Here is a 22,670-nt window from a genome sequence, read left to right as displayed (position 1 = left end):
GCCACACTCGCAGACTCTCTACTACACTCAACGGCATACGCCTCGCCAGTGGCTGGCACGGTCGCTCTGACCCACGAGCACAGAGCACAGAGCACAGAGCGGGGAGCCAGGCACAACCTCGCCACACTCGCTGACTCTCTACTACACTAAACGGCATACACCTCGCCAGTGGCTGGCAGGGTCGCTCTGACCCAAGAGCGCAGAGCGGGAGCCCTGGAAACGCGAGCACAGAGCACAACAATAACACTTGGCTGCTCTCTAGCACACAGCGGGGCATGTCTGGACCTGTGTAGTGGCTGGCTGGGTCGCTCTGACCCACGAGTGCAGAGCGCAGAGCGGGGAGCCAGGCACAACCTCGCCACACTCGCTGACTCTCTAATACACTCAACGGCATACGCCTCGCCCGGGGTTGGCAGAGTAGCTCTGACCCGTGAGCACAGAGCACCAGAATAACATTTGGCTGCTCTCTAGCACACAGCGGGGCATGTCTGGGCCTGTGTAGTGGCTGGCTGGGTCGTTCTGACCCAAGAGCGCAGAGCGGGGAACCAGGCACAACCTCGCCACACTCGCTGACTCTCTACTACACTCAACGGCATATGCCTCGCCAGTGGCTGGCAGGGTCGCTCTGACCCACGAGCGCAGAGCGCAGAGCGGGAGCCATGGAAACACAGGGCCTGGGTCGCTCTCACCCGTGAGCACAGAGCACAGAGCACAACTATAACACTTGGCTGCTCTTTAGCACACAGCGGGCATGTCTGGACCTGTGCAGTGGCTGGCAGGGTCGCTCTGACCCACGAGCGCAGAGCACAGAGCGGGAGCCCTCGAAACACAGGGCCTGAGTCGCTCTCACCCGTGAGCACAGAGCACAACTATAACACTTGGCTGCTCTCTAGCACACAGCGGGGCATGTCCGGACCTGTGTAGTGGCTGGCAGGGTCGCTCTGACCCACGAGCGCAGAGCACAGAGCACAACTATAACACTTGGCTGCTCTCTAGCACAAAGCGGGGCATGTCCGGACCTGTGTAGTGGCTGGCAGGGTCGCTCTGAACCACGAGCGCAGAGCACAGACCAGAGAGCCAGGCACAACCTCGCCACACTCACAGACTCTCTACTACACTCAACGGCATATGCCTCACCAGTGGCTGGCTGGGTCGCTCTGACCCACGAGCGCAGAGCACAGAGCGGGAGCCCTGGAAACACAGGGCCCGGGTCGCTCTCACCCGTAAGCACAGAGCACAGAGCACAGAGCGGGGAGCCACGCACAACCTCGCCACACTCGCCACACTCGCAGACACTCTACTACACTCAACAGCATATGCCTCGCCAGTGGCTGGCAGGGTCGTTCTGACCCACGAGTGCAGAGCACAGAGCGGAACCCTGGAAACACAGGGCCTGGGTCGCTCTCACCCGTGAGCACAGAGCACAGAGCACAACTATAACACTTGGCTGCTCTCTAGCACACAGCGGGGCATGTCTGGACCTGTGTAGTGGCTGGCAGGGTCGCTCTGACCCACGAGCGCAGAACACAGAGCACAACTATAACACTTGGCTGCTCTCTAGCACACAGCGGGCGGACCTGTGTAGTGGCTGGCAGGGTCGCTCTGACCCAGAGCGCAGAGCACAGAGCGGGGAGCCCTGGAAACACAGCTAGTGGCTGGCTGAGTTGCTCTGACCCAGGAGCGCAGAGCACAGAGTGCAGAGCACAGAACACAGAGCGGGAGCTCTGGAAACACATGTAGTGGCTGGCTGGGTCGCTCTGACCCACGAGCGCAGAGCACAGAGCGGGGAGCCACGCACAGCCTCGCCACACTCGCAGACACTCTACTACACTCAACGGCATACGCCTCGCCAGTGGCTGGCAGGGTCGCTCTGACCCACGAGCGCGGAGCACAGAGCACAACTATAACACTTGGCTGCTCTCTAGCACACAGCGAGGCATGTCTGGACCTGTGTAGTGGCTGGCTGGGTCGCTCTGACCCACGAGCGCAGAGCACAGAGCGCAGAGCGGGGAACGGGGAGCCAGGCACAACCTCGCCACATTCGCAGACTACACTCAACGGCATACATCTCGCCAGTGGCTGGCAGGGTCGCTCTGACCCACGAGCGCAGAGCGGGAGCCCTGGAAACACAGGGCCTGGGTCGCTCTGACCCACGAGCACAGAGCGCAGAGCGGGAAGCAGGGAGCGGGGAGCCAGGCACAACCTCGCCAAACTCGCAGACTCTCTACTACACTCAACGGCATACGCCTCGCCAGTGGCTGGCAGGGTCGCTCTGACCCACGAGCGCAGAGCACAGAGCACAACTATAACACTTGGCTGCTCTCTAGCACAAAGCGGGGCATGTCCGGACCTGTGTAGTGGCTGGCAGGGTCGCTCTGAACCACGAGCGCAGAGCACAGACCAGAGAGCCAGGCACAACCTCGCCACACTCACAGACTCTCTACTACACTCAACGGCATATGCCTCACCAGTGGCTGGCTGGGTCGCTCTGACCCACGAGCGCAGAGCACAGAGCGGGAGCCCTGGAAACACAGGGCCCGGGTCGCTCTCACCCGTAAGCACAGAGCACAGAGCACAGAGCGGGGAGCCACGCACAACCTCGCCACACTCGCCACACTCGCAGACACTCTACTACACTCAACAGCATATGCCTCGCCAGTGGCTGGCAGGGTCGTTCTGACCCACGAGTGCAGAGCACAGAGCGGAACCCTGGAAACACAGGGCCTGGGTCGCTCTCACCCGTGAGCACAGAGCACAGAGCACAACTATAACACTTGGCTGCTCTCTAGCACACAGCGGGGCATGTCTGGACCTGTGTAGTGGCTGGCAGGGTCGCTCTGACCCACGAGCGCAGAACACAGAGCACAACTATAACACTTGGCTGCTCTCTAGCACACAGCGGGCGGACCTGTGTAGTGGCTGGCAGGGTCGCTCTGACCCAGAGCGCAGAGCACAGAGCGGGGAGCCCTGGAAACACAGCTAGTGGCTGGCTGAGTTGCTCTGACCCAGGAGCGCAGAGCACAGAGTGCAGAGCACAGAACACAGAGCGGGAGCTCTGGAAACACATGTAGTGGCTGGCTGGGTCGCTCTGACCCACGAGCGCAGAGCACAGAGCGGGGAGCCACGCACAGCCTCGCCACACTCGCAGACACTCTACTACACTCAACGGCATACGCCTCGCCAGTGGCTGGCAGGGTCGCTCTGACCCACGAGCGCGGAGCACAGAGCACAACTATAACACTTGGCTGCTCTTTAGCACACAGCGAGGCATGTCTGGACCTGTGTAGTGGCTGGCTGGGTCGCTCTGACCCACGAGCGCAGAGCACAGAGCGCAGAGCGGGGAACGGGGAGCCAGGCACAACCTCGCCACATTCGCAGACTACACTCAACGGCATACATCTCGCCAGTGGCTGGCAGGGTCGCTCTGACCCACGAGCGCAGAGCGGGAGCCCTGGAAACACAGGGCCTGGGTCGCTCTGACCCACGAGCACAGAGCGCAGAGCGGGAAGCAGGGAGCGGGGAGCCAGGCACAACCTCGCCAAACTCGCAGACTCTCTACTACACTCAACGGCATACGCCTCGCCAGTGGCTGGCAGGGTCGCTCTGACCCACGAGCGCAGAGCAGGAGCCCTGGAAACACAGGGCCTGGGTCACCCTGACCCCAAGACCACAGGAGGGTTAAGCATGTCCCAGTTTAGGTCAACTAGTAGCACGAGCTCAGAAGATAGATGGGGGGCAATCAGTTCACATATAGTATCGAGGGCACAGCTGGGGGCAGAGGGAGGTCTATAGCAAGCGGCAACAGTGAGAGACTTGTTTCTGGAAAGGTGAATCTTTAGAAGTAGAAGCTCAAATTGTTTGGGTACAGACTTAGAAAGTAATACAGAACTCTGCAGGCTATCTTTGCAGTAGATTGCAACACCGCCCCCTTTGGCAGTTCTATCTTGGCGGAAAACGTTATAGTTAGCAATGGAGATTTCAGGGCTTTTGTTGGTTTTCCTAAGCCAGGATTCAGAGACGGCTAAGACATCTGGGTTGGCAGAGTGTGCTAAAGCAGTGAGTAAAACACACTTAGGGAGTATGCTTCTAATGTTAACATTCATGAAACCAAGGCTTTTACGTTTACAGAAGTCAACAAATGAGAGCACCTGGGGGGTGGGATTGGAGCTAGGCACTGCAGGACCTGAATTAACCTCCACATCACCAGAAGAACAGAGTAGAAGTAGGATAAGGGTACGGCTAAAGACTATACGAACTGGCCGTCTAGCACGTTCAGAACAGAGAGTAAAAGGAACAGGTTTCTGGGCATGATAGCATAGATTCAAGGCATAGTGTACAGACAAAGGTAAGGTAGGATGTGAGTACATTGGAGCTAAACCTAGGCATTGAGTAATGAAGAGAGAGATATAGTCTCTAGAGATGTTTAAACCAGGTGATGTCATCGCATATGTAAGAGGTGGAACAACATGGTTGGTTAAACAAGCTAGCAGCTAGTAGACCAGGACAAGCTAGCAGTTAGCAGGCCGGGTTAGCAAGCAAGTAGTTAGCATGGGCTAGCAGTTAGTAGACCAGGGCAAGCTAGCAGTTAGCAGACCGGGTTATCAAGCAAGCTGTTAGCAAGGGCTAGCAGTTAGCAGACCGGGCTGGCAAGCTAGCAGTTAGCAGACCGGGTTAGCAAGCAAGCAGTTAGCAAGGGCTAGCAGTTAGCAGACCGGGCAGGCAACCTAGCAGTTAGCAGACCAGGGCCCGGCAGTTTAGCAGTTAGCAGACCGGGTTAGCAAGCAAGCAGATAGCAGGGGCTAGAAAGTTAGCCTTTGGGGGGGGGGGGACGTCGCGATGTGGGTAAGTCTGTTTTTGCCTCTTCGTGCGGTGACGTCGATAGACCAGTCGTGGAATTAATAGGGTTCCAAGTAGCTCTAGGTAGCTAGCAGGCCGATATTGTAGCCCAATGAACATGCTATTCTCCATCTGAAATGTTATAGTTTATTTACATATTAGGTTACCTGAGGATTGATTAGAAATATTGTTTGACTTGTTTGGACAAAGTTTATTGGTAACTTTTGGGATTCCTTTGTATGCATTTTGAACGAGGGAAACCGGTGGATTACTGAATCAAGAGCGCCAACTAAACTGACTTTTTTGGATATAAAAAAGGACTTTATCGAACAAAACGACCATTTGTGATGTAGCTGGTACCCTTGGGAATGCAAACAGAGGAAGATCTTCAAATGTAAGTGATTTATTGTATAGCTATTTCTGACTTTCGTGACGCCTCTGCTTGTTTGGAAAATGTTTGTAATGCTTTTGTATGCGCGGAGCTGTCCTCAGATAATCGCATGGAATGCTTTCGCCGTAAAGCCTTTTTGAAATCTGACAAAGCGGCTGGATTAACAACAAGTTAAGCTTTTAAACGATATAAGACACTGTATTTTCATTAATGTTTTATATTACGAGTTTTGTATTTTGAATTTCGCACACAGCAATATCACCAGATGTTGGCGAGGTGGGACGCTAGCTTAATGTCGAGCCCTGCATGTTTTCTTTCAAAACGGTTTTCATATGTTTTTATTATCATACTGTACATCGGTCCATGTACGTAGAATAGATCTGCAAGAGGGGGTAACATCACTCCATAAGAAGCAGGAGTAGGATCCCCATGAGGTGGCTCTACCAGGGGTCGGGACGGGGGAGTGAAAGTGGAAAAAATTGTGTTGATGCAGTGAAGGAGAATTACATGAGCGTGTCGAATTAAAGGAACGTGTGGTACAGCAAGCTCAGACAGAGAGCGAGGAGAGAGAGATACGGGGAGAGGGAGAGAGAAAGGGAGGGAGTAGAATGCGAGAGAGTGTAAGGGTAAGGCAGAGGGAGAGAGAGTTACTGGGAGGGGAGAGAGAAAATACAGGGAAGCAGTAGAGAGAGAGAGAGAGAGAGAGAGGGAGGGGGAGAGGGAGAGAGCAATACAGGAGAGGTAGATGGAGAGAAAGAGGGAGGGAGTAGAGAGGGAGAGAACTAAAGAGAGAGAACGAGAGAGAGTGAGAGATACAGGGAGGGAGGGAGAGAGAGAGGGAGAGAGGGAGATACAGGAAAGGGGGAGAGAGGGATACGGGGAGGGAGAGAGACAGAGGGAGTGAGATAGAGGGAGTGAGAGAGGGGGAGAGATAGAGGGGGAGAGATAGAGGGAGAGAGAGAGGGGGAGAGGTAGAGGGAGTGGGAGAGAGAGGGATATAGTGAGTGAGAGAGAGAGGGAGAAAGAGGTATCTGATATATACAGCGCAGATAGCGAGGGAGGAAGGACGAGAGAGCCTCAGTGAAAGAAAATGACAGCGCATGAGAAAGAAAAAGACGGAGAAGAGAAGAGAGAAGCATGGATAAACAAGTTACTAAAAATACTTCCTTCCTCCACCGTCCTCTCACAGAGCATAAAAGATGTACCCTAGTTTAATAAATCTGTCAGCTCCCTTTCGTCTATTTAACGTTATTCAAAATGTCCTTTGTCAATTCATCTCTCCTTCTTAATACAGAGAGGCATCTTTGGTCCACGTCTCATCGTCAGTCCTCTTCTCATATTCAGTCTGCTATTGCCCTTATCGTCTTTCATTTTACAACATATGTCACTCACTCCCCTCTCCTTCCTTCCTCATCCTTTCCTACCTCCCTATGAAGTTCCCTCAAATCAGTGAGTCAATTCGTTCATAGCGTTATTGATCCATGCCAGGTTGACATTTTTGGATTCTTCATGGGTTGCATGTTCTGAGACAGCTAGGTCTCAGAGGTTCTGTATCTGATTCAGGATCTTCCTTCTGGGATATTTACCTTCTTCACAGCAGTAGATTCAAATATTTTTGGTCATGTCATCTTATCTGTTCAAATAATCTTGCCATCTTAATGGCTAAGGGGGTATAATGTTGCTGTTGGCATGCACAACAATTCCACACATTTATTAGTTATGTGTTGTATTGTGTGTTCTCTTAATTTCATTACGGAACCATGTTAGTGTAGGAAACTGCTAATTTAGCTAGCCTTTTAGTGAGACAGGAAGGAGTGGAGGATTTCTCAGTTATACTGGTGCCTTTCAATGCATGATTCTGTGTGGTTGTTTTCAAATAACATAACGGGAACAAACATGTATTCCATATGAATTCAATATGTACAGTCCAATAACTAGGGGTGCTTGTCCATACCATAAAGTCATACTTCATTGGTCAGAAAGTGTTACTGAAAGCTCTATATGACATGTTTTGCTCTCACTGTGCTTCTGCTAAGAGTTACATTTGACATCCTCCTGTCTCCATAACATGCTCCATCTCTATACCCCCCAGGGGGCAGAACGAGGTAAGGCCAGCATAGAGGCATCATCTCCTTAGCCTTGAAATACATGAACTTTGTGTATGCAGGAGAGATATGTCTGGGCGTCTTCCCAAATAGCAACCTATTCCCTTTATAGTGTGAGCCCTATTCCCATAGATCAAAAGTAGTCCACTATATAGGGAATATGATGCCATTGGACGTAATTAATAACTACAACTGAGTGAACAACAAGTTGCTGTCATAACCAGCTGGGTGCATGCTGTTCAACTGGTTTAATATTATTGGTTAACATGTTACTGTCAGAACCAGCTGGGTGCATGCTGTTCAACTGGTTTAATATTATTGGTTAACATGTTACTGTCATAACCAGCTGGGTGCATGCTGTTCAACTGGTTTAATATTATTGGTTAACATGTTACAGTCATAACCAGCTGGGTGCATGCTGTTCAACTGGTTTAATATTATTGGTTAACATGTTACTGTCAGAACCAGCTGGGTGCATGCTGTTCAACTGGTTTAATATTATTGGTTAACAAGTTACTGTTATAACCAGCTGGGTGCATGCTGTTCAACTGGTTTAATATTATTGGTTAACATGTTACTGTCAGAACCAGCTGGGTGCATGCTGTTCAACTGGTTTAATATTATTGGTTAACATGTTACTGTCATAACCAGCTGGGTGCATGCTGTTCAACTGGTTTAATATTATTGGTTAACATGTTACAGTCATAACCAGCTGGGTGCATGCTGATCAACTGGTTTAATATTATTGGTTAACATGTTACTGTCAGAACCAGCTGGGTGCATGCTGTTCAACTGGTTTAATATTATTGGTTAACAAGTTACTGTTATAACCAGCTGGGTGCATGCTGTTCAACTGGTTTAATATTATTGGTTAACATGTTACTGTTATAACCAGCTAGGTGCATGCTGTTCAACTGATTTCATATTATTGGTTAACAAGTTGCTGTCATAACCAGCTGGGTGCATGCTGTTCAACTGGTTTAATATTATTGGTTAACATGTTACAGTCATAACCAGCTGGGTGCATGCTGTTCAACTGGTTTAATATTATTGGTTAACATGTTGAAACTGTAGGAATGAAGGTCTTATATTGTTCTGTTTGTTAATGAATGCATGAATGAATAAAATAAGGTATCATTTAAGCAGTTATAATAAGGATAGCAAGAGGAAACGAAGATAAATGACTTATGATACCGATAAGAAAGAAAAAACAGAAAGGTAGACCAATGAACCATTTAGTAATTAACAAAGCACAATGATTTTACCATAGAACCTCATACAGTAGACTGAAGTTCACTTAGGTAACATTTTATTTCATTTATTCATTTCATTTTTCAAAACTATTTTTTTCATAATAAATGTTACTGAGGTCAATAATAAAGACTGTCACAATTTGAACATAAACTACTGTAGAAAAAATAGCACATGTAGAAATTAAAAAGAAATGAACAATCAAAGAATGTATAATAGTCCTCATTATTTATAGGTCATAGTAGCACTCATTCCAAGTCCATCAGGTCACCAGGACAGCAGAACAGAGCTGACAGTAGAATGACAAAAACGGTTCAAATTATCTCTTCCTATTTCTTCTTCAGTTTGTTTGCATCAGCCCAAGCATACACTAAACAATCATGTTATAGGACCACTTATAGGAACACATACAGCAACATCATCAGTAGTATACGTCTTCATTCGTACATAGCTAGGTTTAGTTTGGGGGGCAGGTATAGGGAGGAAGGCCATACGTTACTGTTACTGTCCCAGGAACTGGGAAGGAGCAGGAATGGGGAGAAAGTTTGTGATACCCTGGAGACATGACCTCATCCTGCATATCATCATGCCAGGTCTCTACTGTCCACTATATCATTACCTTGTACAGTTTGAGGACGGTCAGGTTACTACTGGGCGGGGTCAATATATCTATTAGATCAGGTTGGCATTTGTATAAAAACTAAACAGATGTTTAACGGGGGAATAAAGAATCCAACTGAAAAGAAAAGTAAATGCCGATCAACGTCATCATAAAATCTTCTATATCTAGCAACACTTAGTAACATTTAATTTGGTATTTTTGTCATTTTTTTATTTGTTTTTTTTATTCCAAAAATGGTTGGAGGAGGAGCAGATATAGCTTGCGTGGTCATCTATACAACAGGCTATAAAACACCACTTTGTCACTGTCCAGAAAGCACATATAGATGTGGTTGTACTGTATATAAACATGTACTGTAATAAGATACGTTTTGCGTGCATGGAGTGTTCCAGTATCAGAATGATCGCATTCAGAACATTCGGACTTCTCCTCCAGAATTCAGTAAAACACTTTGCCTTAGTTTTCAACAACAGTGTGGAATCTAAGGCATCGTGATTTCTTAACTGGCAAAGATGAATCTTAATCATAACTTGACATAAGTCTCTCTAGATCAAGATTAATCGGAGGCCATTTTGTCTTTGCACTGTTGATAGATCAGGCAGCCAAATGTTCCTTTAGTCTGTGTTTTGGCCATCATTGCCACCATAAAAAGTGCAAATACTTAGTCAAACATAGTCAAACATACAGTAGGTAGCATATTTATCCTTTCACTTCCTTCTTCACTGTTACCTTGCCTTCCCATTATGCCATCTCTTTTCTATTCACTCGTCATCTGTTGTTGCACATGTTTGGTGTTGGGTTTTCATTATTTACCTCATTTGTGCGTTTTAAGTATTTTCTCGTAGAAAAGTTCCCAGTTAACACAACCACAGGATATGTAAATTAAACATTGGAGTTTATAGTTGTAATATATCTTCCTCAATTGTATACCTCTCCTCGCCCGTTTGCATCTCTCTTCTCCCGTTTGGACAACCAATATCCTGGTAATAAACTGAATAAAACTGAACAATTGGTTGGATTGTTTGTTGGTTTAAGATGTATAGGTACTCCTGTTGATTATTCTGCAGTTCCAAACCCTCTTCAGTATAGTCCAATAGAGTACCTCTATCTCCCTGGTGCTATTTCCTAAAGCCCAGTTTGTTGGTTTTAAGAATCTAAAGGAAGATGTTCTGTTTTATTTTTTAGTCCATTTGGCATTCGGGTATAACACCATCCCACCATGTCTTGGGTAAAATGAAAGACAAAATGTTATTTTGTAGTTTTTGATGAATTTCGTTTGTTCATTATTATACACTTTTTAGTGGTCTTCTGATCTCCTGATTGGTCTTCTCGAGTCAAAAAGTTTGTCGGGCCAGTGGCTAAGACCGGAGACAGTAAGGATCACACGTAATACTCCTTGTCCTTATTCTTCTTGCTCTTAAAGGAGGTCTTGGCTGCGTTCGGCGGTTTGTCCTTCACCAACGTCCCGTTGGACTGCGATGTGTTACTGATGTAGTTACGGCTCTCGTCCACATGGTAAGATCCCTCGTCCCGGTTGCGGTATTTGTACATGGCGTAGAGCAGGATGAGGATACAGAGGGCGGCTGCCGCTATGATGCCAACCACCATCCCTGTGGTACTGCTTGACTCACGGAACACCCCCTCCGATGGACCTGGGTAGCCCTTCACTGCCGGGCCTGTTGGGTTAGCTGTGGAGAGGGAGAGAAAGAGAGAAGGAGGAAGTGGTTATTATAAGTAGCTCATATTCAACACAAGATAGCCTATGCCATTCCACACAGAACACATTCCATAGAATATAATATGCTACCAAAAAATACTCAAAGTAGTAAAACAATGGAAGTTTATTTTCAAATTCATTGAAATTCACACAATGACAACAGAATGGCAATGGATTTATATCAGGAGCATGAACATCAATATAGAGTATGATCAATATCTTTAGCCGCTATGAAGGTGTGCTAGCAGATTCCAGATCCCCTGACCTGAGTGTAACTTAACAGAGTCAATTCATTCTGTTTTTATGACTAACTCATAACCAGCACCAACTTACCAACAACACCTCAACCATTACATGGATGATCTCACCCACAAAAACGCATAGTCACAGCTCAAAACTCACTGATCTCACACACATATTAAATGAAAAGGCAAATACGGAAGAGTAGTGATATGAGGACCTGTTGACAGTCCATGATGACTCAAAGTGACCAACAAATGATAAGACAATTTAGAGGAAAACAGCCTTTCCATTATGATGCAAATTAGGGTGCCTTCAGAAAGTATTCACACCTCTTGACTTTTTCCACATTGTGTTGTGTTCTAGACAGATTTTTGGACACAGGTCTACACACCATAATACCCCATAATGTCAAAGTGTAATTAAGTTTTAATTAATTAAAAATTAAAAGCTGAAATGTCTTTAGTCAATAAGTATTCTTGCTATGGCAAGCTTAAATAAGTTCAGGAGTAAAAATCTGCTTAACAAGTCACATAATAAGTTGAATGGACTCACTCTACATTATCCAGTGCCCGTGCTCCAAATTACAAATCGGGAAGACCATTCAACTCAGACATGGGTCATAGAACACAAAAGCTCTATTAGAGAAAGGAGGAGAACTACACTCTAGCAGCCCACTTTATTCAGCACCAACACGCAGTCAATGAACTAAAGATCTGGGCTATAGAGAAAATGCGGAAGAATGGGAGAGGAGGTGATTTTGACCTTTTCCTACTTGAAAAAGAGGGTAAATGGATCCATCTCCTAGACACTGTCGCCCCCAACGTATTAAACAAACAGCTAGATCCGAACTGTTTTCTCTAGTATACACAATCCTTCTTAGACTGATCAGGCTTTTGTGAATTTCCTTGCTCTGCTGAGTTATTGATAATCGTCACAATGTGCCTTGTGCATTTTTGTTACGTACCCGTGCCTGTACTGTATTTTACACGCAGCTCTGATAGAGTAATCCTTTACGCACCTCCTTTGTATACATTCCTACGCGATATTTTTCATGTTGCGTCTATACACTGACGTGATCATATTGTAGATGTGTTTTGTGTATAGTTATTTACCTGTCATGTGACATTTACCTGTCCTCACCTTTACTTTACTAGAGAAGCGTCAGCTTCCATCCACAAAGCTGCTCGAGGAAGACTCTAGTAATTGAACTCATTGCAGTTTTGTGTCCTGACTGCTCCTACATGTACAGTTGACGTCGAAAGTTTACATACACCTTAGCCGATAGCTGATCATATTTCAACCACATCAAATATTAATCCAAGCCAAACTGAAATTTTATCAGAAACATGTTGGGGGCATTTTCACAGCTTTCTATTTCCTTACAACCGATCAAACTGATGTCATTTGGAGCATTTTGTAAGGACAATTCATTCTACAATTCATTCTATAAATGTATGACATTATTCTGGTGAGCACGGCTTTATTTAGTCTTCTAAGGCAAAATATAATGACAGAAGAGAAGCTGCAAATTGACTTAGCCTATGAAAATGTCGGAAAATCTAAGCAGAAATATATCTGTATTAGGCACAAAAAAAAATCCTGCACCCCCTGTCAAAAAAATCTTTCCATCTGAGTGTAGCCTACAGCACAATTTCTATATTTACGGTTAGGGTCGTGTGCAACCCTCAGATTTGGACTTTCTCACATATAGTCGGGCGGTTCCAGATGGATTATTAGCTATTGCGGGTGGGTGCGGGTGAACAAACATCTAACCCGCGCACCACAAGTATTAATACTTTCTGAAGTTACTGTACAAATTAGCAACAGAATGATCCCCATCAATTTCAGTATATTAATTTTCAATGAATTAAAATGAATAGGCATTGGTCAATGCGGCCTCTGTAATGAACTCTAAATGTTTGACAACAGTGGGTTAATAACTGACCTACACTGCACTGACGGGAGGAATTTGCACCAGCTGAATGGGAAGCTGATTAGATATTAGACAGCACACTTTGTGTTCCGAGTGCCATCCAAATTCTAATCCATCTTAATTCATCTCCCTCTGATAGGCCTCCACTGTTCTGTTTTCCTCCACTGTTCTCTCTCTCGCTCTCATTTCAAATCAAAGTTTATTTGTCACTTGCACCGAATACAATAGATTTAGACCTCACAGTGAAATGCTTAGTTACAGGCTCTAACCAATAGTGCAAAAAAGGTATTAGGTGAACAATAGGTAAGTAAAGAAATAAAGCAGTAAAAAGACAGTGAAAATAACAGTGGTGAGGCTATATGCAGTAGCAGGCTATAACAGTGGTGAGGCTATATGCAGTAGCAGGCTATAACAGTGGTGAGGCTATATGCAGTAGCAGGCTATAACAGTGGTGAGGCTATATGCAGTAGCAGGCTATAACAGTAGTGAGGCTATATGCAGTAGCAGGCTATAACAGTGGTGAGGCTATATGCAGTAGCAGGCTATAACAGTAGTGAGGCTATATGCAGTAGCAGGCTATAACAGTGGTGAGGCTATATGCAGTAGCAGGCTATAACAGTGGTGAGGCTATATGCAGTAGCAGGCTATAACAGTGGTGAGGCTATATGCAGTAGCAGGCTATAACAGTGGTGAGGCTATATGCAGTAGCAGGCTATAACAGTGGTGAGGCTATATGCAGTAGCAGGCTATAACAGTGGTGAGGCTATATGCAGTAGCAGGCTATAACAGTAGTGAGGCTATATGCAGTAGCAGGCTATAACAGTGGTGAGGCTATATGCAGTAGCAGGCTATAACAGTGGTGAGGCTATATGCAGTAGCAGGCTATAACAGTGGTGAGGCTATATGCAGTAGCAGGCTATAACAGTGGTGAGGCTATATGCAGTAGCAGGCTATAACAGTGGTGAGGCTATATGCAGTAGCAGGCTATAACAGTGGTGAGGCTATATGCAGTAGCAGGCTATAACAGTGGTGAGGCTATATGCAGTAGCAGGCTATAACAGTGGTGAGGCTATATGCAGTAGCAGGCTATAACAGTGGTGAGGCTATATGCAGTAGCAGGCTATAACAGTGGTGAGGCTATATGCAGTAGCAGGCTATAACAGTGGTGAGGCTATATGCAGTAGCAGGCTATAACAGTGGTGAGGCTATATGCAGTAGCAGGCTATAACAGTGGTGAGGCTATATGCAGTAGCAGGCTATAACAGTGGTGAGGCTATATGCAGTAGCAGGCTATAACAGTGGTGAGGCTATATGCAGTAGCAGGCTATAACAGTGGTGAGGCTATATGCAGTAGCAGGCTATAACAGTGGTGAGGCTATATGCAGTAGCAGGCTATAACAGTGGTGAGGCTATATGCAGTAGCAGGCTATAACAGTGGTGAGGCTATATGCAGTAGCAGGCTATAACAGTGGTGAGGCTATATGCAGTAGCAGGCTATAACAGTGGTGAGGCTATATGCAGTAGCAGGCTATAACAGTGGTGAGGCTATATGCAGTAGCAGGCTATAACAGTGGTGAGGCTATATGCAGTAGCAGGCTATAACAGTGGTGAGGCTATATGCAGTAGCAGGCTATAACAGTGGTGAGGCTATATGCAGTAGCAGGCTATAACAGTAGTGAGGCTATATGCAGTAGCAGGCTATAACAGTGGTGAGGCTATATGCAGTAGCAGGCTATAACAGTGGTGAGGCTATATGCAGTAGCAGGCTATAACAGTGGTGAGGCTATATGCAGTAGCAGGCTATAACAGTGGTGAGGCTATATGCAGTAGCAGGCTATAACAGTGGTGAGGCTACATACAGGCACCGGTTATTCGGGCTGATTGAGGTAGTATGTAGATATGGTTAAAGTGACTATGCATATATGATAAACAGAGAGTATCAGTAGCGTGAAAAAGGGGTTGGCGGGTGGTGGGACACAATGCAGGTAGCCCAGTTAGCCAATGTGCGGGCACACTGATTGGTCAGTCCAATTGATGTATGTACATGAATGTATAGTTAGTGACTATGCATATATGATAAACAGAGAGTAGCAGCAGCGTAAAAGAGGGGTTTGTGGGGGGGGGGGGCACACTATGCAAATTGTCCGGGTAGCCATTTGGTTACCTGTTCAGGAGTCTTATGGCTTGGGGGTAGAACTGTTGAGAAGCCTTTTTGTCATAGACTTGGCACTCCGGTACCCCTTGCCATGCGGTAGTAGAGAGAACAGTCTATGACTGGGGTGGCTGGGGTCTTGGACAATTTTTAGGGCCTTCCTCTGACACCGCCTGGTGTAGAGATCCTGGATGGCAGGCAGCTTAGCCCCAGTGATGTACTGGGCTGTACGCACTACCCTCTGAAGTGCCTTGTGGTCGGAGGCCGAGCAATTGCCGTACCAGGCAGTGGTGCTCTCTCTCTATCTCGAGATGCCCAGTCTAAGCTCCTCTCTGTCCTGGTACCCCAATGGTAGAACCAGCTTCCCCCTGAAGCTAGGACAGCAGACTTCTTGATGATTTTCCAAAAACACCTAAAACCCTACCTCTTCAAAGAATATCTTAAATAATCAAATATCAAATCAAATCAAATCAAATCAAATTTATTTGTCACATACACATGGTTAGCAGATGTTAATGCGAGTGTAGCGAAATGCTTGTGCTTCTAGTTCCGACAATGCAGTAATAACGAACAAGTAATCTAACTAACAATTCCAAAAAAAACTACTGTCTTATACACAGTGTAAGGGGATAAAGAATATGTACATAAGGATATATGAATGAGTGATGGTACAGAGCAGCATAGGCAAGATACAGTAGATGATATCGAGTACAGTATATACATATGAGATGAGTATGTAAACCAAGTGGCATAGTTAAAGTGGCTAGTGATACATGTATTACATAAGGATGCAGTCGATGATATAGAGTACAGTATCTACGTATGCATATGAGATGAATAATGTAGGGTAAGTAACATTATATAAGGTAGCATTGTTTAAAGTGGCTAGTGATATATTTACATCATTTCCCATCAATTCCCATGATTAAAGTGGCTGGAGTAGAGTCAGTGGCATTGACAGTGTGTTGGCAGTAGCCACTCAATGTTAGTGGTGGCTGTTTAACAGTCTGATGGCCTTGAGATAGAAGCTGTTTTTCAGTCTCTCGGTCCCAGCTTTGATGCACCTGTACTGACCTCGCCTTCTGGATGACAGCGGGATGAACAGGCAGTGGCTCGGGTGGTTGATGTCCTTGATGATCTTTATGGCCTTCCTGTAGCATCGGGTGGTGTAGGTGTCCTGGAGGGCAGGTAGTTTGCCCCCGGTGATGCGTTGTGCAGACCTCACTACCCTCTGGAGAGCCTTACGGTTGAGGGCGGTGCAGTTGCCATACCAGGCGGTGATACAGCCCGCCAGGATGCTCTCGATTGTGCATCTGTAGAAGTTTGTGAGTGCTTTTGGTGACAAGCCGAATTTCTTCAGCCTCCTGAGGTTGAAGAGGCGCTGCTGCGCCTTCTTCACGATGCTGTCTGTGTGAGTGGACCAATTCAGTTTGTCTGTGATGTGTATGCCGAGGAACTTAAAACTTGCTACCCTCTCCACTACTGTTCCATCGATGTGGATGGGGGGGTGTTCCCTCTGCTGTTTCCTGAAGTCCACAATCATCTCCTTAGTTTTGTTGACGTTGAGTGTGAGGTTATTTTCCTGACACCACACTCCGAGGGCCCTCACCTCCTCCCTGTAGGCCGTCTCGTCGTTGTTGGTAATCAAGCCTACCACTGTTGTGTCGTCCGCAAACTTGATGATTGAGTTGGAGGCGTGCGTGGCCACGCAGTCGTGGGTGAACAGGGAGTACAGGAGAGGGCTCAGAATGCACCCTTGGGGGGCCCCAGTGTTGAGGATCAGCGGGGAGGAGATGTTGTTGCCTACCCTCACCACCTGGGGGCGGCCCGTCAGGAAGTCCAGTACCCAGTTGCACAGGGCGGGGTCGAGACCCAGGGTCTCGAGCTTGATGACGAGCTTGGAGGGTACTATGGTGTTGAATGCCGAGCTGTAGTCGATGAACAGCATTCTCACATAGGTATTCCTCTTGTCCAGATGGGTTAGGGCAGTGTGCAGTGTGGTTGAGATTGCATCGTCTGTGGACCTATTTGGGCGGTAAGCAAATTGGAGTGGGTCAAGGGTGTCAGGTAGGGTGGAGGTGATATGGTCCTTGACTAGTCTCTCAAAGCACTTCATGATGACGGATGTGAGTGCTACGGGGCGGTAGTCATTTAGCTCAGTTACCTTAGCTTTCTTGGGAACAGGAACAATGGTGGCCCTCTTGAAGCATGTGGGAACAGCAGACTGGTATAGGGATTGGTTGAATATGTCCGTAAACACACCGGCCAGCTGATCTGCGCATGCTCTGAGGGCGCGGCTGGGGATGCCGTCTGGGCCTGCAGCCTTGCGAGGGTTAACACGTTTAAATGTCTTACTCACTTCGGCTGCAGTGAAGGAGAGACCGCATGTTTTCGTTGCAGGCCGTGTCAGTGGCACTGTATTGTCCTCAAAGCGGGCAAAAAAGTTGTTTAGTCTGCCTGGGAGCAAGACATCCTGGTCCGTGACTGGGCTTCGTTTCTTCCTGTAGTCCGTGATTGACTGTAGACCCTGCCACATGCCTCTTGTGTCTGAGCCGTTGAATTGAGATTCTACTTTGTCTCTGTACTGGCGCTTAGCTTGTTTGATAGCCTTGCGGAGGGAATAGCTGCGCTGTTTGTATTCAGTCATGTTACCAGACACCTTGCCCTGATTAAAAGCAGTGGTTCGCGCCTTCAGTTCCACACGAATGCTGCCATCAATCCACGGTTTCTGGTTGGGGAATGTTTTAATCGTTGCTATGGGAACGACATCTTCAACGCACGTTCTAATGAACTCGCACACCGAATCAGCGTATTCGTCAATGTTGTTGGCTGACGCAATACGAAACATCTCCCAGTCCACGTGATGGAAGCAGTCTTGGAGTGTGGAGTCAGCTTGGTCGGACCAGCGTTGGACAGACCTCAGCGTGGGAGCTTCTTGTTTTAGTTTCTGTCTGTAGGCAGGGATCAACAAAATGGAGTCGTGGTCAGCTTTTCCGAAAGGGGGGCGGGGCAGGGCCTTATATGCGTCGCGGAAGTTAGAGTAACAATGATCCAGGGTCTTTCCACCCCTGGTTGCGCAATCGATATGCTGATAAAATTTAGGGAGTCTTGTTTTCAGATTAGCCTTGTTAAAATCCCCAGCTACAATGAATGCAGCCTCCGGATAAATCGTTTCCAGTTTGCAGAGAGTTAAATAAAGTTCGTTCAGAGCCATCGATGTGTCTGCTTGGGGGGGGATATATACGGCTGTGATTATAATCGAAGAGAATTCTCTTGGTAGATAATGCGGTCTACATTTGATTGTGAGGAATTCTAAATCAGGTGAACAGAAGGATTTGAGTTCCTGTATGTTTCTTTCATCACACCATGTCACGTTGGCCATAAGGCATACGCCCCCGCCCCTCTTCTTACCAGAAAGATGTTCGTTTCTGTCCGCGCGATGCGTGGAGAAACCCGCTGGCTGCACCGCTTCGGATTGCGTCTCTCCGGTGAGCCACGTTTCCGTGAAGCAAAGAACATTACAGTCTCTGATGTCCCTCTGGAATGCTACCCTTGCTCGGATTTCATCAACCTTGTTGTCAAGAGACTGGACATTGTCAAGAAGAATGCTAGGGAGTGGTGCACGATGTGCCCGTCTCCGGAGTCTGACCAGAAGACCGCTTCGTTTCCCTCTTTTTCTGAGTCGTTTTCTTGGGTCGCTGCATGGGAACCATCCCGTGGCGCTGGTTGTAAGGCAGAACACAGGATCCGCATCGCGAAAAACATATTCTTGGTCGTACTGGTGGTGAGTTGACGCTGATCTTATATTCAGTAGTTCTTCTCGGCTGTATGTGATGAAACCTAAGATGACCTGGGGTACTAGTGTAAGAAATAACACGTAAAAAAACAAAAAACTGCATAGTTTCCTAGGAACGCGAAGCGAGGCGGCCATCTCTGTCGGCGCTGGAAGATTAATCCCACAGCCCCCTCCACCACCTCCTCAACCCCCCACAAAAATGCATTCCTTTTTTGAACTAACACTCACAGTAGGTTTTTTTAATCCCTTACTAACTCTGACTGCTGATAGCCACTTTGAGGAAAAATGTACTTACTATGACTGATGTGGTGGTCTCACCTAGCTATCTTAAGTTGAATGCACTAACTGTAAGTCACTCAGGAAAAGAGTGTCTGCTAAATGAAAAAAAGTAAAGATAAAGTACTTTCACACTCATCTCTTTCTCGCTATTCCTTTTCCTAACATAATGGTTGATGTTCTGTCTTTATTTTCAAGTGCACAGTGTGATGGCAGATTACAGCTCGCCAAGAAGACTGAGTCAGATCTAAGAGACAACGAATGATTCAAATCAGAGGTGGGTGTCCTATAACCTCTGACCACAACATCGGCCATCATTTTCTGTTAATTTCCAGATGAAATCGAGGCTACACTCAGGGAGGCTACACTCAGGGAGGCTACACTCAGGGAGGCTACACTCAGGGAGGCTACACTCAGGGGCACAGGAGGCTGCTGAGGGGAGAACGGCTCATAATAATGGCCAGAACGAAGCAAATAAAATGGCATTAAACACCTGGAAACCATGTGTTATTATTATTATACTTCTTTTTTTGTACTTTTACCCCTTTTTCATGATATCCAATTGGTACTTACAGTCTTGTCCCATCGCTGCAAATTCCCTATGGACTCGGGAGAGGCGACGGTCGATAGCCATGCATCCTCCAAAACATGACCCTGCCAAGCCACACTGCTCGCTTAACCCGGAAGCCAGCCGCACCAATCCACCATCCAGCTGGCGACTGCAGTCAGCTTGCGCTAGAGCGCAATGGGATGAGGAAATCCCGGCCGACGAAACCCTCCCCTAACGACGCTGGTCCAATTGTTTGCAGCCTCATGTGTCTCCCAGTCACTGCCGGTTGTGACACAGGCTGGGATCGAACCCGGGTCTGTATTGACGCCTCAAGCATTGCGATTTATTGCCTTCGACTGCTGCGCCACTCGGGAGGCAAGTAAAGCATGTGTTTGATATATTTGATACTGTTCCGCTTATTCCGCTCCACTCATTAACACGAGCCCGTTCTCCCCAATTAAGGTACCACCAACCTCCTGTGCTGAGGAGAGCACTAGAGGCGGGGGCTAACAATGCTAACAGACAGACTGCGTCCCAAGTGGCACCATGTTATAGTTATAGTGTTATAGTGCACTGCATTTGACCAGGGCCCATAGGGACTATATAAATACATGAATAGATAAATATATATAGGCACTATATAGGAAAAAGGGTGCCATTATGGTCAGTCACAGATGCAAGGAAAAGAGTAGAGAGTGCAGTAGTGTAGGTGTGCAGCTAACAATGCTAGCAGACAGGAAAGGACAGGAGTAGAGAGTGCAGTAGTGTAGGTGTGCAACTAACAATGCTAGCAGACAGGAAAGGACATGAGTAGAAAGTGCAGTAGTGTAGGTGTGCAGCTAACAATGCTAGCAGACAGGAAAGGACAGGAGTAGAGAGTGCAGTAGTGTAGGTGTGCAACTAACAATGCTAGCAGACAGGAAAGGACAGGAGTAGAGAGTGCAATAGTGTAGGTGTGCAACTAACAATGCTAGCAGACAGTAAAGGACAGGAGTAGAGAGTGCAGTAGTGTAGGTGTGCAGCTAACAATGCTAGCAGACAGGAAAGGACAGGAGTAGACAAGAGTTAGCACAGCTAGCGATTGAGTGTGACGGAGCCTCGCGACAGATTAGATTTGCCCGTGACAAGCCCACTTATCCTTGAAGGCAGGTGTGAAGAAAAGGCTGGCCTCGTGGGCACAAGCCACCGGCTGACACGCTGACAACACTCTCCTCCTTTTCCTCCTCTAGCTAACATTATGAAAGGAGAGGGGAGCATTTCTAGAGGGTTACTTTGGTTCAGGGTCAAAGATTTGACAGTGAAGATAACGTGGTGGCTGATGGAGGGAAGAAGAGGTGGTTAAGGAGAAAGGGAGATACAGAGAGGGAGAAGGGAGAGAGCAAGACAGAGAGAGAGGAGGAAGAGGAAAGAAAGAGAAAACGAATGAGAAAGAGCGAGAGAGTGAAGTTTGTCAAGCCACCTCTCTCTGACCTCACCCATCATCTTATCAACTGTCACCCGCGGAGACGGTGGCGGTGACAGCAGAAGGGGACAACACATGAGGCAGGAGGGCTCTGTAAAACACTCTAGGAGTGGGTCATACGACTGGGTTATGTGACAACCCTGCTGTCCTCACCGGGCCTGATTCAGAGAGAAGATCAAGCTTGCACAACTAGGACCTTTGCTTGAAATCATTCATTGATGTCAATGGCAGACTTTGAGAAAATTCTAATTAAGAGCACGGATCTTATGTCAGAATACCACCCAGCATGCTCAGTCTCCCACCCTCTTGATGATTTTCTTCTGGCTATGATACATTTATAGAGATAATAGAAACAGATTATTTTTACTTTCTCCCGCTGTGTGTCTTGAATCAGTTGTCTTCTACTCTCTATACTAATCTCATGAAAGCTCTTCTCCTGTCTTTTCTTATCCCAAGCATCGTTTGTGCAGTACTGTACAAATAGCACATGATGCATGTTAATGGAGCCCAATTGGTAAGATATGGAGAAGATATAGAAGAAGGAAATCATGGGAACGTTGTTGACCTGAACATCAAATGAACTGTACCCTGTAGCTACCTCACTATGATATGACAATGATTTACATTTTCCTTATTCTTTTTTTTGTCAGATTTATACATGTTTGATGAAGGTTTTTAGTTCACCTTTATTTAACCAAGTAGGCCAGTTGAGAACACCTTTATTTAACCAAGTAGGCCAGTTGAGAACACCTTTATTTAACCAAGTAGGCCAGTTGAGAACACCTTTATTTAACCAAGTAGGCCAGTTGAGAACACCTTTATTTAACCAAGTAGGCCAGTTGAGAACACCTTTATTTAACCAAGTAGGCCAGTTGAGAACACCTTTATTTAACCAAGTAGGCCAGTTGAGAACACCTTTATTTAACCAAGTAGGCCAGTTGAGAACACCTTTATTTAACCAAGTAGGCCAGTTGAGAACACCTTTATTTAACCAAGTAGGCCAGTTGAGAACACCTTTATTTAACCAAGTAGGCCAGTTGAGAACACCTTTATTTAACCAAGTAGGCCAGTTGAGAACACCTTTATTTAACCAAGTAGGCCAGTTGAGAACACCTTTATTTAACCAAGTAGGCCAGTTGAGAACACCTTTATTTAACCAAGTAGGCCAGTTGAGAACACCTTTATTTAACCAAGTAGGCCAGTTGAGAACACCTTTATTTAACCAAGTAGGCCAGTTGAGAACACCTTTATTTAACCAAGTAGGCCAGTTGAGAACACCTTTATTTAACCAAGTAGGCCAGTTGAGAACACCTTTATTTAACCAAGTAGGCCAGTT

At 46.7% G+C, this 22,670-nt stretch overlaps 1 protein-coding gene across 12 annotated transcripts in view; it reads right to left on the bottom strand.

Annotated features, from left to right (window-relative positions):
• Positions 1 to 9,336: 9,336 nt before the first annotated feature.
• LOC109888042 (neurexin-1a) overlaps positions 9,337 to 22,670 on the bottom strand; it is a 790,431-nt gene continuing 777,097 nt past the window's right edge. For all 12 annotated transcript variants that reach the window (XM_031835175.1, XM_031835176.1, XM_031835180.1 and 9 more), the window contains one exon: positions 9,337 to 10,893. In XM_031835175.1, coding sequence (XP_031691035.1) covers positions 10,586 to 10,893 — 308 coding nt within the window. In that variant the 3' untranslated portion in view covers positions 9,337 to 10,585. The remainder of the gene's footprint in view (positions 10,894 to 22,670) is intronic.

Source organism: Oncorhynchus kisutch, linkage group LG11 (assembly GCF_002021735.2).
Source record: "Oncorhynchus kisutch isolate 150728-3 linkage group LG11, Okis_V2, whole genome shotgun sequence".
Classification (NCBI taxonomy): Eukaryota; Metazoa; Chordata; class Actinopteri; order Salmoniformes; family Salmonidae; genus Oncorhynchus; species Oncorhynchus kisutch.
Note: the sequence above shows the minus strand (reverse complement) of the source record. Positions and strands in the feature narration are given on the sequence as shown.